This window comes from Balaenoptera physalus, assembly GCF_965194825.1.
Source record: "Balaenoptera physalus genome assembly, chromosome: 11".
In the NCBI taxonomy this organism is placed as follows: Eukaryota; Metazoa; Chordata; class Mammalia; order Artiodactyla; family Balaenopteridae; genus Balaenoptera; species Balaenoptera physalus.
This window is the reverse complement of record NC_138896.1, coordinates 12,242,061-12,259,432: the sequence shown is the minus strand read 5'-3', so window position 1 is coordinate 12,259,432 and position 17,372 is coordinate 12,242,061. Positions and strand designations below refer to the sequence as shown.

General features: G+C 42.0%; 1 protein-coding gene across 2 annotated transcripts in view; it reads left to right on the top strand.

The window, feature by feature from the left end:
* The first annotated feature begins 6,042 nt into the window (after nt 1-6,042).
* Nucleotides 6,043-17,372, top strand: part of DTNBP1 (dystrobrevin binding protein 1) — a 120,753-nt gene continuing 109,423 nt past the window's right edge. Inside the window, exon 1 of one of the 2 annotated variants that reach the window (XM_082415248.1) lies at nt 6,043-6,260. In XM_082415248.1, the coding sequence (XP_082271374.1) occupies nt 6,202-6,260 (59 nt within the window). In that variant the 5' untranslated portion in view covers nt 6,043-6,201. The remainder of the gene's footprint in view (nt 6,261-17,372) is intronic. The other variant, XM_082415247.1, reaches the window with a different exon arrangement.

Sequence of the window (17,372 nt, the reverse complement as noted above, 5' to 3'; positions counted from 1 at the left end):
AGAAACAGCCCCTCATAATCCCCTTCTCGGGGAAAAAAAGGCCAAAAGCAGTTCTTGCGCATGTTTTGTGTTGCTTGACCCTGCAACCTGGGTCACAATAGATTGGGCTGGGGACTGGTACTTGGCCTACAAGCAGACGTGTATAGCATGACGTGGTCTCGTGCAAGAGCTTTGCTTATGTGAGGCATTTTCTGTTAAAAGGACCGGAGAAAGCATTTAGAGCCTTCTTCTGGTCACTCAGGGAGGGGCAGAGTTGGCAGCAATGGCAGTGGCCAAAAGGCATGGACAGAGGGCATTAAGCTGAAGTCACCAGGTGGCAGGCGTCATATGGTAGAGCAGAGCTTAGAAAGAGTGCAAAATGAAAGCAGAGGGAGTCAGAGACAGAGAAATAAATGGGACTGGAAGAGTCACCCGGAGAGGGGACAAGGGACATTTTTTTCCCCTGAAATGACAGCTACTGAGAGCTGCTCGGGACACTTGAACATTTGTTGTTTCCTGAAAGGCAACAAGAAGCTTCCAGTCCCACCAGGCCAAGTGTCAAGACACAGCCGGCTCCTGGGGTTCCCTCCCTTCCCCGTGTAGCATCCTTACAGGAAGACCGCAGGCCTTGAGGTGGCCTGAGCACCCAGACAGAGCCTGGCCTCCCCAGTGCGGTGCCCAGATTCGCTCCCTCGCTCCTCCCCTTCACACCACTGCCTCCAGGGTCAGCCAGCGCCGTTTGGGCAGAGGCTGCAGGGGCTCAGGCCCACGTACCAAATGTTACAAACTTAAGTGATGGGGCTGTTGCCTGTTTGAAGGAGCTGGGAGAGTGGGGACCAGCTTCAGCCTGGAATCCTGAAGTCAGGGAGAGGTCTGGTGGACTCTGAGGTCACAGTCGCTGCTCTAGCCAGAGCGTCTGCTTCCTTTCCCTGCAGGCAGCTCAGGTCGCAAAGCTCAGCTCCGTTGTTCCCGGCCCCAACTGTACATTAGAATCAACTGGGAAACTTTTGAAACAGTGTGGCTGAGGAGGTGTGGCCTCAGACCAGTTAAACCTGAGATTTAATCTCCAGAGATTGGGCCCAGGTATTGGTATTTTTTAAATGCTCTCCAAGTGATTCTAAAGTGCAGCCAGGGTTGAGAACCATCCACTTAACTGCATTTAAAGGACTCTCTCTGGTTTCCTCCCAGAATCAGTTTCGCAGTATCAGTTTCCACTGACATGGGCAACTCCTGTGGACAGAGAGGCACTCTTAGGGCACTGGGACCTTATATTTGCCCTTCTCCTCAATCCTTTTCAATTATTGGGACTCCCCCCACCTATATTAAGCTGATACTTAACTATAGGTAATAATTGTCTCAATCATCTTTTTGTTAATTCTTATTAAAAAGTTTCCATTTGAGTTAAATTCTCCCACTTGAAGAGATTTCTGTTCTATAATGGTTCAGAAGGTGTAATTTCTGAGATATACTTTCTCCAGGGAAAACCATTTATTTGTGGTCTCCTCTATTCATGTAGGGTCCCTACATTTTAATGAATGGAGTCACTTGGTTATTTATGAATATTTCATAGATCATATAGATCCGTACATAGATTAATGAAAAATAAAAGAGGTTTCCTCCTCTAATGCACTGTGTAGTACCTTTCCTTCATCTGAGCAAAAAGACGAGGTTAGGTGCCTGATTACATTTTATTGTAGTGTGATAAAGTTTCAAAACAAATAGATGCAGCTGAGCTGCCTCTCGCTGTTCTTTCAATTTTCAGGTTGAAAATATTCTTTCCCAACTTTGCTGGGAGTGTCACTCCACACACTGCTTGCCTTCTTGGTCTGTTAGCTTCTGTCTTCAGACTTTGATTCCCACCCCACCGGACCCCCGCTCCCCCAATACCTTCTTCTTCTGTGTTCTTCTTCAACTGGGCTCTAATCTTTGCTCTGTGTGTTGGAATTCCCCTCCTCCACCTCTCAGGTTCCTGTCTGTTTTCCTTTTCAAAACGCCAAGCTGATGTTACCTTCCAGCTTTTTTTAGCTTACTTTATTCTTAGAATGACTCATTGTTTCACAAGAAACATTTACAGCTTTTAATTGGTTTCTATCTTCTGGCATCTTTAAATTCTTAAACATTAAAGATATCAAAAATCTTGGTTTTGTAAAATTATAAATAAGTTAATAACAACACGTAGATGCCTTTACAAATCTGTTAGATTCCTGTAACTCAAATGGCAGTAGGGCCTTTCCAATTACTCTAAAAGATCTCTGCCAAAAAAGTGGTGTGAAATCTTCGGGGTCCTATGGCTTCTTCTTTTATAGCATCTTTTCTTTGGTTCCAATTCCACCAAATCCTCATTCATCACTTTATTTACTGTAAAAATCCACTGAGACAAGGAAACCCCTTTCCTTAGCAAGTGTCCTAGAGCAGTGCGTCTCACATGTTAAATGAATACGAGTCACCTGGGGATCTTGTTAAAATTCAGATTCTGATTCAGTAGGTCTGGGTGGGGCCTGAGATTCTGCATTTGCAACAAGCTCCCAGGTGCTGCTGCTGCGGCTGCTCCAGGGAGGCACCACCATGGGGAGCTTCTTAGCAGCTTTGGTGCTTTTGCCCCAAATGTTCTATCATCACAGCTTTCTCCCTGCTTAGCTATTATGTTCTCAAATCAGCTCTCAACCAATTGCTGAATTAAGATGAGGTCAGTAGCCTCCACTACTGATGTTGGTTCTCTCTACTTAAAACTTTTTTTTTTTCATTTTGGCAGTCAATCTTCCTAGTTTCCGGCTGATGACTGTTACTTAAATTGATGCAACGTGTCGCATGTTTCAACTCTTGGTCCTTAATCATTCCTGCAAAACAACTCATGTGCAACAGTAGTCATTTTCTCTCTCTTTACTTTCATTTTTATAATTTACTTTTGTTTCCTTATAATTATCTCTTCTTATTAGCACTTTTAAAACTGTCACTGTTTTGGGGTTTATCAGACATGGGGTTAAGAATGTTCATAAAACACCTCAAAACGAAGGACAAACATGCCATAGACTAATAATGCAATGGTCAAGATAAAAATGATTGGGCACAAGTAAATCTATTTTCTAGTGACAGGCATACTCTCTTTGATCTGATTTGGTACTTTACTGGAATGTATGAAACTTAGTAAATTGAAAACATATGAGCAGAGGAGTTTATTTCAATTGAATAAAATGAAAAAGATTTATTACTTCTCAGTACATGTGGTTTCTACATCTACTAGACAGTGAGGGATCTGTCTCTGTAGACGTGATCATTTGATCGCTTACTCTGTACCAGGTACTGTTTCCGGGTGGTGGAGAAAGACCCAATAAACAGAACCCCTCTCAACCAACTTGTCTCAACCTACTAAGAAATAAGAAAGTCAGCATAAAGCACCCAGAACATCACTTTCATTTCTGGTAAGGGTGATGAAGCACATGACTTATGTTCATGGGCAAGCAGAACTCCTATTACTGAACCTCAGGTTAAAACTTGCCCACCCAGTCACAGAGAGCACTGGGTCACTGCAGCGTGCTCACCTGGCAGCCTGTCCTTATGGAGTAGAACGGCTGTTCTTTACTGGATGTTTGCACCCAAGGAAAAGAAGAAAGGATGGGGCCAGGCTCCTTATTCCCTATATCAGTGATCCCCAGCTTTTTTTTGTGGAAGACAATTTTTCCATGGACTGGGGGCAGCTCACCCGCTGCTGACCTCCTGCTGTGCGGCCCGGTTCCTAACAGGCCTCAGACCGGTACCAGTCCAAGGCCCGGGGGTTGGGGACCCCTGCCCTAGATCACTAATCAGAATAGTCACTTCTGCTCTGCCAGGAAAGGCCTATCCTCACACAGCCCATCTCACTTGACTCATTCAATCCCAGCCCTATCATATCCTGTCTTCTTTTTTGTTTTGATTTTTGGCTGTGTCGGGTCTTTAGTTGTGGCACAAGAGATCTTCTGCTGCGGCGCTTGGGCTTCTCTCTAGTTGTGGCGTGCAGGTTTTCTCTCTCTAGTTGAGGCGCACAAGCTCAGTAGTTGTGGCGCACAAGCTCAGTAGTTGTGGCACGCGGGCTTAGTTGTCCCTCGGCATGTGGGATCTTAGTTGCCTGACCAGGGATCGAACCTGCGTCCCCTGCATTGCAGGACGGATTCTTTACCACTGGCCCCGTCTTTAAAATAAAGACAGATCCTGTCTGTCTTAAAATTAAAAATTTTGATATTTTGTTCATCACAAAATTTTTCACTAATTTAAAATTTTTTGAATATTGCATTAAAATATTATTCATCTTGATTACTAAGGTTTTTGGCTTCCCCTTAAGTTTTACACCTGAGGTGAATGCCTTGCCCACCTCATGCTAGTCTCAGAGCTGGTTTTAAAATAAATGTGTAAGCAAATAAATAAACAACTTTTTCTTAAACAATTATTAAATAAATTATCAGATAGTGTTATGTACTAAGTTGAGAAACAGAGTGTATAGGAAGTGATTGGGCCAGTAACTGGAATGATCAGGGAAGATCTACCTAAGAGGACGATATTTAAGCTGAGATCTGAATGCCACAAAGGAGCCAGCCATGGGACAATTTGGAGAAAAGCTTGTGAACAGGCCTCAAGGAAGTGAATCTAGGATTTTCAGGGAACACACAACATACCAAAGGTTAGTATGACTTAAATGTCAAGGAATGATAGGTGAGTAGTACTTACTTTGGATAGAGTGTCAGGAAGGGTTCAAATTTTAGGACTTCATAAGCCGAGTAATGAGTTTGACTTTTTTTCTAAGGGCACAGAAGGACTTAAAGCAGGAAAGCGACACAATATGATTGCTCTTTTAAATAATTCCCTTTGGCTGCTGTATCAAGGATGAGTTACAGGCGTGTGCATGGCAAAAGAGTAGAATAAGGAGACCTGTCAGTATTCCTGGTGAAAGATGATGGTGCCTTGGACCAGGGTGATTATAGTGAAGATGGAGAAAAAGGAGCAGGTTCTAGCAATACTTTAGAAATAGAGTTGACTGGACTTGATGCATTAATATTCAGCAGGTGGGGAAAATAGGAAATGGTAATTTCAGGTGGCTTAACTTGAGCAACTTGGTGTATGGTGGTGCCACTTACTGAAATGGAAGAGACTGGGATTAGGTTCGAAAGTGAGTTTGCAATAAAATTTTCAATTTTTCGTATTTTGGGTTTGAAATGCCTGTTGGATACATGTGGAGTAAGCAACTGGTATGAATTGAAGGAGGGGGAGGGAGGACAGAGCTGAAGATGGAAATTTGGGCGTCACCGGTGCCTCGATAGAATTTACAGCATCGTAATGGAGAGAATAACCTAGGAGGGGGCCATACATGGAGAAGCGCAGGAGCCTGCAAATGTGGCCTTGGGAGCAGCTGCTGAAGTAGGAGAAGGAGTGGACAGGAAGGGAGAGTGCATGAATGGTGTGCTTGAAAGAAAGAGAAGAACGTGTCTGAAGAATGGGATAAGGAGTCGCTTGAGAGCCACCGAGAGGTCGAGAAAAAAATCAAGGAAGGTAAGTAACAAATGGTATCGGCAACATGGCGGTCACTGGTGACTCGACAAAGGCCACCTCCTTTGGTATGAAGGGCACGAAAGCCTGATGGGGTAGGTTGAAAGAGAATGGAAAGTAAAGATGTCGGAGCAGTTGATTTTTGCTGTTTTATCAACGAAGAAACCGAGGCTCAGAATGGTTAATTTTCTCATCCAAGGTCAAAGCCAGCGGGGTCAGATCCTGGAACCAGAGTCCACGAAAGTGTTTGCTACAGGGGAGGTGCACGCTATGCAAGAAATTGATCCATCTCTCTTCCAAACTGTGAAAACAAACGCTGCACTCAAAGAAGCGCTGGTTGTAAAGCATTCTTTCACGTGGCTACTTCAATTTTAAAGAGGGAAAGGAGAGGGCCTGGCTTCGGGCTAGGAAAAGACACCCGAGCCGCTCAGTTTCTCAGCTGGGAGAGAAGGACCGCCCCTTTTCCGCAGCCCGAGCCCGGCGGGGCTCACTGCGGCTGCGCGGGCCTGGGCGCGGCGGGGGCGGGGCAGGAGCGCGCGAGCGGGGGGCGGGAACGCGGAAGGGGCCGCGGCGCGAAGGCGAGAGCGGGCCGGGGGCGGGGCCGGCCGCGAGGGTTCGGGGCGCGCCGTGACAGGTGCGGCGGGGTGCCTTCGCGGGGCTGAGGGCGGCGGCGGCGGCCTGAGCGGAGGAGACGTGGAGGCGGCGGCGATGATGCTGGAGACCCTGCGCGAGCGGCTGCTGAGCGTGCAGCAGGATTTCACCTCCGGGTAGGTACACGGTGGGGGACAGAAAGGGAACCCGGGGGCCGGGCCGAGGAGCTGGGGCCACCGGGACGCGGCCTCCGCGCACCTCGGTCCGGTCCCTCTCCCTCCCCCTCCCCCACCCCGCCCCTCCCATCCCTGCCAGATGGAAGAAAGTAACGAACTTTCCGGCGTCTGTCCGGCCGCACAAAGTAACTTAGGTCCCACCGGGCAGACTCTGACCCGTGCCCCGGGCCCGGAAGGGGGTCGGGAAGGCTGCGGGCGCGCCGGGGATCGTGCAACGCCCTCCCGGCAGCCCTGGCCGGCCCGGGGGGGTGTCTTGTGAGGGGCGAGCGCGCCTTCCCGTTCCTCTGCCCCGGGGGAACGGTGACCCTGAGCCCCCTCCCACGCCGCGGAGACCCCTGCCCGCTCGGGCCTCGGAGCTTCTGCGGCCCCGCCTGCAGCCGGGCCGCTGCCCCCTCCCCAGGCCGGAGGTCGCGGGCGCCGCAGCCTTCACCCGCCGGGGCCCGGCCGCGCGTCCTGTCCACCCTCGCGCTCGGTTCGCTCGCTGAACCTTTGCCAAGGCTTGGCGCCTCTTCCCCTTTTGCTTTCTCTCTCTACCTTTGCCTCGGGTTTAACGCCTCAGTGAAGAAACTCTAGGGCCACAGAAACAACAGAACTATGGCAGTACTATTAGTGCCTAGTGGTGAAGCGCACATGGACCAAGCGGTTCCCGAACTTTGCTTAGAATCACCTGGGAACCTTTAACCATCTTGATGCCTGGGTCGCAAACTATACTAATTACATCAGACTGGCGATGGGGTTTTAAAGACCCCCAGGTGATTCCTGTGTGCGGCAAACTCTGGGAACCGCAGGCATAGACTCTAACGCCAGAAACTCGCAGAAACGTGTTTCTGCAAGTTTCTCTGCCTCAGTTTCCACGACTGTACAACAAGGGTGAAGATGGTACTCATAGGGTTATTGTGAGGATGAATGAATTAACATGTAAAACAGCGCAGTCACACTATGTCACTATTGTTATTTAGTGCTTAATTCATTTTAGTTTTTCCATTACTTTAGAAAGGGTGTCACTTTGATAAAGGATTTGTCTGTCACCTTTAGATTACGAATCCTTTGGAGAATGCTCTGAATAGGAGGGCCTCTCCATCATGTTTTAAATTTCTAATGAGAAAGATTTTAGCTAAAATTTTATGGGACAAAAATGTTTATATTGTTTGCCTCTTGGGTGCTGCGTAGTAACAAACTGTCAAATACTTGAGCACTTACATGTAAAGCATTTTTGGTAATCTTGGTTTGGTGTCCTTAAGAATATTAGTTGTAGATGCTGTAGCAGTCATTCACTGATGCTATGCTTGCATGCTTGCATTTCCTCCCCCCCCTTTAAATTTAAAAAGTAACTTCCTTTCAGAACGGAAATTATTGTATTGAAAAATTGGGGTATAATGCTGGAATGATAGCATGAGACTGATCACAGATAAACACGTCTGGGACAGCCCTGTTGCCATCACCTCAAGGAACTCCTTGATGGCGGAACAGTCTATCTTTTGGGAGTTACAACTACTGTAACTCCCTAGGTCACGTGGTTGCCTTTGAACCCATTCATTCTCCTGACCTTGGCTTAAGAAGGTTCAGCTTACCTAGGAATATAGATTCTGGGCCCAAACCATCCTGAGAGATCTGGAAAACCTGAGTTTAGATAGGGAGAGGGTTGAGGGGATCTGGGTAGAACGCCTTGGAAACTGACCTTACCTCTTGAAGATGCCATAAACTGGGACCAGTTTGGGATTAGACATCCTGAGAGGGCTTTCATTCCGTTTAGGCCCTTCATTGGCTTCCTTGTACAGGTCATTTTCAGCTGACAAAGCACTGGACTGTCAGTGTGTACCATTAGCCTGTCACCTGGCAGAGAAATAACTCATCTTCAAGTTATGTCTGTGAGTGGCAGCTTTAAACTCTGATGTTCACCTTTGTCAGGTCCACCAATTCCTAGGCGATTCTTTTTTATTTATTTGTTTTTTATTTTTTTTATTCAAACAGAAAGTCACAAAAATTATAATCCTCATCAGTTTACTCAGTCCCATGTAATTAATTTTTTTTTCATCTTGATCTTTTGTTAGCACTTTTATGAATTCATCAGTTTTCCATTAGAGTTCTAAAAATGCTTATTCATTCAGTTCAGCAGTATAGTCAGTTACCAGAAACCTGTACTTGTCAGAGTCTTTTCCATGAATTCCTTGAAGATGAAACCCTTTTATAGGAACATTTTTGCAAAAGCATCAGAGTACACCCAGAACTGTCTGTAAATGACAAAAGACTTAAAAATGACCACGGTTAAAGATTTGATGAAAGTTGGTAATAATGCAGTTGACAAGGAAATTTAGTTATTTCTGAGATATACATTTTAAAGTAATAACTAGAATTATGACTTAAAACATTATACCAGAACATACAAGATTTTTAGAAATTTCATGTAATGTCTGAAACATTTATATTAACATATTTCCATACAAATAACCCAAAGAAAGTTTAGTATTAGTTGTTTTTTTGTTTGTTTGTTTTTTTATACTGCAGGTTCTTATTAGTCATCAACTTTATATACATCAGTGTGTACCTGTCAATCCCAATCACTCAATTCAGCACACCACCATCCCCACCCCACTGCGGTTTTCCCCCCTTGGTGTCCATACGTTTGTTCTCTACATCTGTGTCTCAACCTCTGCCTTGCAAACCGGTTCATCTGTACCATTTTTCTAGGTTCCACATACATGCGTTAATATACAATACTTGTTTTTCTCTTTCTGACTTACTTCACTCTGTATGACAGTCTCTAGATACATCCATGTCTCAACAAATGACTCAATTTCGTTCCTTTTTATGGCTGAGTAATATTCCATTGTATATATGTACCACATCTTCTTTATCCATTCGTCTGTCAATGGGCATTTAGGTTGCTTCTATGACCTGGCTATTGTAAATAGTGCTGCAATGAACATTAGGGTGCATGCGTCTTTTTGAATTATGGTTTTCTCTGGGTATATGCCCAGTAGTGGGATTGCTGGGTCATATGGTAGTTCTACTTTCAGTTTTTTAAGGAACCTCCATACTGTTCTCCATAGTGGCTGTATCAATTTACATTCCCACCAACAGTGCAAGAGGGTTCCCTTTTCTCCACACCCTCTCCAGTATTTGTTGTTTGTAGATTTTCTGATGATGCCCATTCTAACTGGTGCGAGGTGATACCTCATTGTAGTTTTGATTTGCACTTCTCTAATAACTAGTGATGTTGAGCATCTTTTCATGTGCTTCTTGGCCATCTGTATGTCTTCTTTGGAGAAACGTCTATTTAGGTCTTCTGCCCATTTTTGGATTGGGTTGTTTGTTTCTTTAATATTGAGCTGCATGAGCTGTTTATACATTTTGGAGATTAATCCTTTGTCTATTGATACGTTTGCAAATATTTTCTCCCATTCTGAGGGTTGTCTTTTCGTCTTGTTTATGGTTTCCTTTGCTGTGCAAGAGCTTTGAAGTTTCATTAGGTCCCATTTGTTTATTTTTGTTTTTATTTCCATTACTCTAGGAAGTGGATCAAAAAAGATCTTGCTGTGGTTTATGTCAAAGAGTGTTCTTCCTATGTTTTCCTCTAAGAGTTTTATAGTGTCTGGTCTTACATTTAGATTTCGAATCCATTTTTTGTGTATGGTGTTAGGGAGTTTTCTAATTTCATTCTTTTACATGTAGCTGTCCAGTTTTCGCAGCACCACTTATTGAAGAGACTGTCTTTTCTCTATTGTGTATCTTTGCTTCCTTTGTCATAGATTAGTTGACCATAGGTGCGTGGGTTTATCTCTGGGCTTTCTATCTTGTTCCATTGATCTATGTTTCTGTTTTTGTGCCAGTACCATATTGTCTTGATTACTGTAGCTTTGTAGTATGGTCTGAAGTAAGGGAGTCTGATTTCTCTAGCTCCGTTTTTTTCCCTGAAGACTGCTTTGGCTATTCGGGGTCTTTTGTGTCTCCATACAAATTTTAAGATGATTTGTTCTAGTTCCGTAAAAAATGCCATTGGTAATTTGATAGGGATTGCATTGAATCTGTAGATTGCTTTGGGTAGTATAGTCATTTTCACAGTATTGATTCTTCCAACCCAAGAACATGGTATATATCTCTTCATCTGTTGGTATCATCTTTAATTTCTTTCATCAGTGTCTTATAGTTTTCTGCATACAGGTCTTTTGTCACCCTAGGTAGGTTTATTCCTAGGTATTTTATTCTTTTTGTTGCAATGGTAAATGGGAGTGTTTCCATAATTTCTCTTTCAGATTTTCCATCATTAGTGTATAGGAATGCAAGAGATTTCTGTGCATTAATTTTGTATCCTGCAACTTTACCAAATTCATTGATTAGCTCTAGTAGTTTTCTGGTGGCATTTTTAGGATTCTCTATGTATAGTATCATGTCATCTGCAAACAGTGACACTTTTACTTCTTCTTTTCCAATTTGTATTCCTTTTATTTCTTTTTCTTCTCTGATTGCCGTGACTAGGACTTCCAAAACTATGTTGAATAATAGTGGTGAGAGTGGACATCCTTGTGTTGTTCCTGATCTTAGAGGAAATGCTTTCAGTTTTTCGCCATTGAGAATGATGTTTGCTGTGGGTTTGTCGTATGTGGCCTTTATTATGTTGAGGTAGGTTCCCTCTGTGCCCACTTTCTGGAGAGTTTTTATCATAAATGGGTGTTGAATTTTGTCAAAAGTTTTTCTGCATCTATTGAGATGATCATATGGTTTTTATTCTTCAATTTGTTAATATGGTGTATCACATTGATTGATTTGCATATACTGAAGAATCCTTGTATCCCTGGGATAAATCCCACTTGATCGTGGTGTATAATCCTTTTAATGTGTTGTTGGATTCTGTTTGCTAGTATTTTGTTGAGGATTTTTGCATCTATATTCATCAGTGATATTGGTCTGTAATTTTCTTTTTTTGTAGTATCTTTGTCTGGTTTTGGTATCAGGGTGATGGTGGCCTCATAGAATGAGTTTGGGAGTGTTCCTTCCTCTGCAATTTTTTGGAAGAGTTTGAGAAGGATGGGTGTTAGCTCTTCTCTAAATGTTTGATAGAATTCACCTGTGAAGCCATCTGGTCCTGGACTTTTGTCTGTTGGAAGATTTTTAATCAGAGTTTCAATTTCATTACTTGTGATTGGTCTGTTCATATTTTCTGTTTCTTCCTGATTCAGTCTTGGAAGGTTATACCTTTCTAAGAATTTGTCCATTTCTTCCAGGTTGTCCATTTTATTGGCATAGAGTTGCTTGTAGTAGTCTCTTAGGATGCTTTGTATTTCTGTGGTGTCTGTTGTAACTTCTCCTTTTTCATTTCTAATTTTATCGATTTGAGTCCTCTCCCTCTTTTTCTTGATGAGTCTGGCTAATGGTTTATCAATTTTATTTATCTTCTCAAAGAACCAGCTTTTAGTTTTATTGATCTTTGCTATTGTTTTCTTTGTTTCTATTTCATTTATTTCTGCTCTGATCTTGATGATTTCTTTCCTTCTGCTAACTTTGGGTTTTGTTTGTTCTTCTTTCTCTAGTTTCTTTAGGTGTAAGGTTAGATTGTTTATTTGAGATTTTTCTTGTTTCTTTAGGTAGGCTTGTATAGCTATAAACTTCCCTCTTAGAACTGCTTTTGCTACATCCCATAGGTTTTGGATCGTTGTGTTTTCATTGTCATTTGTCTCTAGGTATTTTTTGATTTCCTCTTTGATTTTTTCAGTGATCTCTTGGTTATTTAATAACGTATTGTTTAGCCTCCATGTGTTTGTGTTTTTTATGTTTTTTTTCCCTGTAATTCATTTCTAATCTCATAGCATTGTGGTCAGAAAAGATGTTTGATATGATTTCAATTTTCTTAAATTTACTGAGGCTTGATTTGTGAACCAAGATGTGATCTATCCTGGAGAATGTTCTGTGTGCACTTGAGAAGAAAGTGTAATCTGCTGTTTTTGGATGGAATGTCCTATGAATATCAATTAAATCTATCTGGTCTATTGTGTCATTTAAAGCTTCTGTTTCCTTATTTATTTTCATTTTGGATGATCTGTCCATTGGTGTAAGTGAGGTGTTAAAGTCCCCCACTATTACTGTGTTACTGTCGATTTCCTCTTTTATAGCTGTTAGCAGTTGCCTTAAATATTGAGGTGCTCTCTTAGGCGATTCTTAACAAGAAAAAATCCATGTAATTCCTTTTAGTAAACTGTTTCATATTCAGCCTAAGATCAACCTATTTTTGAATATTTTGCCAGGCTGAGAAAAGGTGACATTAAACACAGCTTCATGTGTATATTGCATGAAGGCACTGAGGGATTCAGAGATGAAAGCAACATGGCCCTTAGCTCTCAGAACTACCCAACTGGACCTGGTATTCCTTTAGAACACTTGCTGTTAGTGCCCATAGAAGCCAGAACAGCTGGCTTACAAAATAATTGGAAACTTCATCTGTTCGGGTTGCCCTGGGAACTCAGTAGAAGAAAGGCCCGGTGCTTTCCTGAGCTCCTTCACGCGGATCTTCACAGCAGCCCAGAGCAGCAGCCTCTCCTCAGGGCTTTTCTGCTCATTTTCAGTTTCTGAAATTCATATATCCGGAGCTGGAATGTAGGCAATTATTTTTTTTTTTAAAGTAAAATAGGAATATTCTTTATCAGGCTCACAAGAGAATGCCACATTAGTGATTAAAGCATATTTGATGGACATAACAAATTTCAACTTTCCATTCAAACTTAGAACAAATGCAGCTTGAGGGCAGTGGAAAGATTGCTGCTGGCCTTCAAGGAACTGTAGGTTGTCCATGGACTCGTGATCTTTTTAGTAATTTTTAACTTTTTATTCATAATAAGAGCTATGTCAAAATCGAGATAAACCTAGAAATAATGTTGCTTTCTTTCTGGCCCGCCTGGGTGGCCAGCTGGTCCAAAGGCCCCGGGAGGGGACTGCCTCCCAGCTTCGCTCTTTCCCCCTCACCTCCATGAGTCCTCATCTGATTTAACTCCCTCGGAGCGCTAGGAGCCTTTCGGAGTGTTCACACAGAACATCCACTTTTTAGGGACTGGCTTGAGCTCTGAGGGAGACTTTTGGACCCACCAGAGCATTTACTTCAAATCCACTCTGGTCTTTGATTTTTTACCTTCTGAGCAGTTATGACCCATGACCTCAGGACTGAAGTATGCAGGCATGCAAAACCCTTCAGGGAACTGAAAATCAGATTTACCAAGGGTTTGCAGCTGCCTGTCACTGCCTGGCATTTCCTGTCTGTAATGCTCTGGGTGCTTTTGGATATGGATACAAGTGTTGCAACTAGACAGTGAGTGTTTCCTCCTCAAAGCCACCTCTGCCCTGACCTCCAGCCCTGCCCACTGCACTCATTTTCTCTTCTTCCCTCCTGTAGTATCAAAACCTCAAAGGAGAGGATCTAACAATCTAATTCACAGTGTGGTAAAATGGTGAGGTGTTGCCTAAAATGTTGACTCTTCCATGATTACTTACCTTTAGCAGGAAAAAAAAATCTCAATATTCAACTTGACCTAATAAACATTTACTGAGTTCCCACCAAGTGTCAGACACTAGGCTAGGAACTCAGTCTTCATTATCATAGAAGCTATTTTCATTTCGTCAAAAAAAAAAAAAAAAAAAAAAAAAAAAGATTTAAGAGGCCACATGCTCAGTTTTGCCTGCTCTTTGCCAGTGTCTATATATTGGACTAGATCTTGGGGCTACAAAGTTAACTAAAACCGTTTCTGCCTTCCGGATGCCCTAGACTGGTGGTAACATAAAGCAAAGCAGAAGGAACTGAATGTGAAAGATAGAAGTGATGTGGTTTTTGAGCCTAGAGGAAAGAGTCATTAGTTCAGATGCATTTATGGAAGACTTCAAAGAGGAGGTGGCTTCTAGACTGGGCCTTGAAGAATGAGGAGGAATGAGGATAGATTTGGGTGAGGGATTTCAGAGATGAAGCTCTTGTGGGAGAGGAACCTGGAAAGGAAGTTTAGTTAGTGATAACAGAGGGTCTTCAGTGCTTTGCTAAATTAATTCATTTATGAAATATTTATTGAGCGCTTACCTGTTGACAGGCACTAGGGTTACAGAGGAGAATGCATACACCGGACAGCAAATAATGTCCCTGCGCTCATTCTACTGGCAGGAGGCAGAATATCTAGAAGGTCATAAGTACTGTTGCTAAAAATAAAGCAGGTTAAGGGGTTTTGGGGTGGGGGGTTGCTATCTTATATAGGGTGGTCTTGCTTATTTTTAGGTTGACTGAATCTTCTGAAGGTTTTTGTGGAGGGGAGCGGCCTGAGCCTACCTGTATTTCTGGAAGAATAATTTGGGAGGCGATGTGATGGGAGGATTAGAGATGGGGAACAGAGAGAGTATTAAGAAGGCTATAATTAGGGGGCAGGCGAGAGAGAATAGAAATTGAAGGAGGGAATAGTCCTGACATGACAGGCACTGGTCGATTTCATAAAAAGTGAGACTAGGAAGTGAAAAAGGTGGAGAAATTGAGGATGTTAATTTTGGAGTATCTTAGATAATGATGTCATTTACCAACAGGAGAGAAGTTGAGTAGTTTTGAGAGAGAAGGAGTAGTTGACTGAATGTGCTATGAGGTCCAAGAAGCAGCTGGAAATTTATGAAACACTCAGGAGAGAGGTCAGGACCGAAGTGGTGTGTTTGGGGGTGATTAGGATAGAGATAGGCTATAGTCCTCTCTCCCCTTCCTGAGTCTCTGTGGCTTTTGTGTGAATCTCTCAGCATTCAGAGCTTTTTGGGGTCACGTGCACTTTTAGGTATGGTTAATGCTTTCGTGTTTCCTGATCTTGGCTTTAAAAAAGAAAAAATGATAAACATTAACGGGAAAATATAATAGATTGGATTTTTATTCATAAACAGAATTTAAAGTCGGAATAATGGAGACATGAAAATGAGCCTTAAAGGACAAAATATGCTAATTAATACATTTTGTGGTGTTTTAAAGCAGCCATCCTCACCTTTCATAATCGCTGATGGGGTTAGATGAGTAGGAAATTGAAGTGAGGATAAATGGAATGCCGTCAAGGTCCCTCATGCCATCGAGTCAGGTCCAGGGAGCACACTTCCTGCTCATCAGTCAGTGTCGTGCTCCGCCTCTCATGCTGTGTAACTACTTTTTAAACTTTTTGTCTAAGCAGTTTTGCTAGTTATCCCCGTTTCGTAGTAAGATGCCTCCATCTTAGTATTTTCTGTAAAGCTTAAAAAAATAAATGTGCTGGGGTCAAATTAAGGTAAGTCTTTGCAGCAATCTAAAAATAAAATATTGTGGTGTTATGAATTTGAAGGTAAGTGCTTTGAGCTCTGAAGTGTGCATTAGTTGCTTCGGGTAGAAAATAATTGTCAGGTGGCTCACTTAGAAGTCTGTATATTAATATTCTCACACAGCAGTACTCACGTCTCCCTGGGGGTATACGGTATTGTGAAGAAGATTAGGAACGGTGGAGAAGGCTTTTATGGGAACTGGTGCATTGGGGGACCTCTACTTTATTTTACTTTGGCCCTGTAATGTACATAGCTTCTTACCTTTCTTGATGGAGATAATTTTTACTAAATTTGGAGATAGTTTGTATTATACTTTTTGTTTGAATTGGCTTTATAATTTACAATTATAGTTTGCTGCCAAAGTCATATTTCCTTTACTTCTTGTGGCAAATCATTATGGTCAGTACAATACTCCTATTTTATGGTTTAGGAAACTGGGCATTTCACTCAGATCAGTATTTCCTTCTCAGTGTGTCAAGACATGGTGGGACTTTATTAGCGGGTTGTTTCCAGCACAGACTCACTGTGAGAAACTTAAATAGGGTTATCCCCAAATAAAAATGGTAAGCTACTTTCAGTTGAATTCTGGGTTTTGAGTATATACTTTAGAAAGGACTGTTTTGCTTTTTTGGGGGTCTGACCTTATTTTTTTTCGACTTAAAGTGTTACATTGACTATTAATCTTATTTTATCTTTTTCTCTCCTGAACTTTCTTCACTGTTTCCAACTTTCTTCTTGCTACTTTGTTTTCTACAGCAGTTTCTATTCTGAATTTTGGCATATTGATGATTTATATGGAGAAGGTGTGATGAGAAAAGATGAATATATAAAATACTTTTTTTTGTTATTAAAACTTTTTCTTACAAAGTTTTAAACATATACAAAAATAGAATAACACAGTTAGTCCCATATATTCATTATTCAGATTCAGCAGTTGTCAACTACTACCACATTTGCTTTGTCTCTCCCTTATTTATAAAGTAAACCTCAGACTAAGCTCTTACATCTCTCATACATCAGTTTTCATCTCTAAAAAAAAGACTTTACATAAATGCAATGCCACTATCATACCTAGCAAAATTAACACTAATTCTTTGATATTATCAATTATCCAGTCCATAATCAAATTTCCTGGTTCTTAGAAATGTCTTTTTACAGTTGATCAAATCCACATCAGATAAGTTCCACACATTACATTTGGTTAAAGACCAATTTTTAAAGTAGGTGGTTGTTAAGGAGCCACCTGGGGAAGCTCTTACTGACCTCCCAGCAATTTTATTTTCAGCTCCCTGTAAGCTTCCTCCTTTCTCTTTTATTACAAACTATTTTTTTTCTTTCTTTCTTTTGGGGAAGTGTAGAGGAGAACCTCACATTTGATATCTTACAATTGAGAAATTTAACATTTTTTTCAGAAATAAATACTTGAAATACTGACCTAAAGATTTGCTAGGTCCTATAATGAATGGTCCAAAGAGGGTCTTAGCAGTGAGCTTTCAATATCCTTGTAACACCTAACGATATGGAATTGTCCTAAATCACTGAATATAATACTAGAATCGTTTTGAGTATAATGCACTACTGTGTCTGCCTATCCTAGTATAATTCTACCTCGGATGTCACAACTAAGTGCCTTTCTCAGCTTTTGGAGTGGAAATGGTTCACTGGCTATCAAAATACCTTTCCCTAGCTGTTGCTTAATCTTAGTTTAAACCAGATTTACTAGTTTCCAAGCTAAGCTTGAAAATTTATATAGTTTTTCTGGGACAGGTT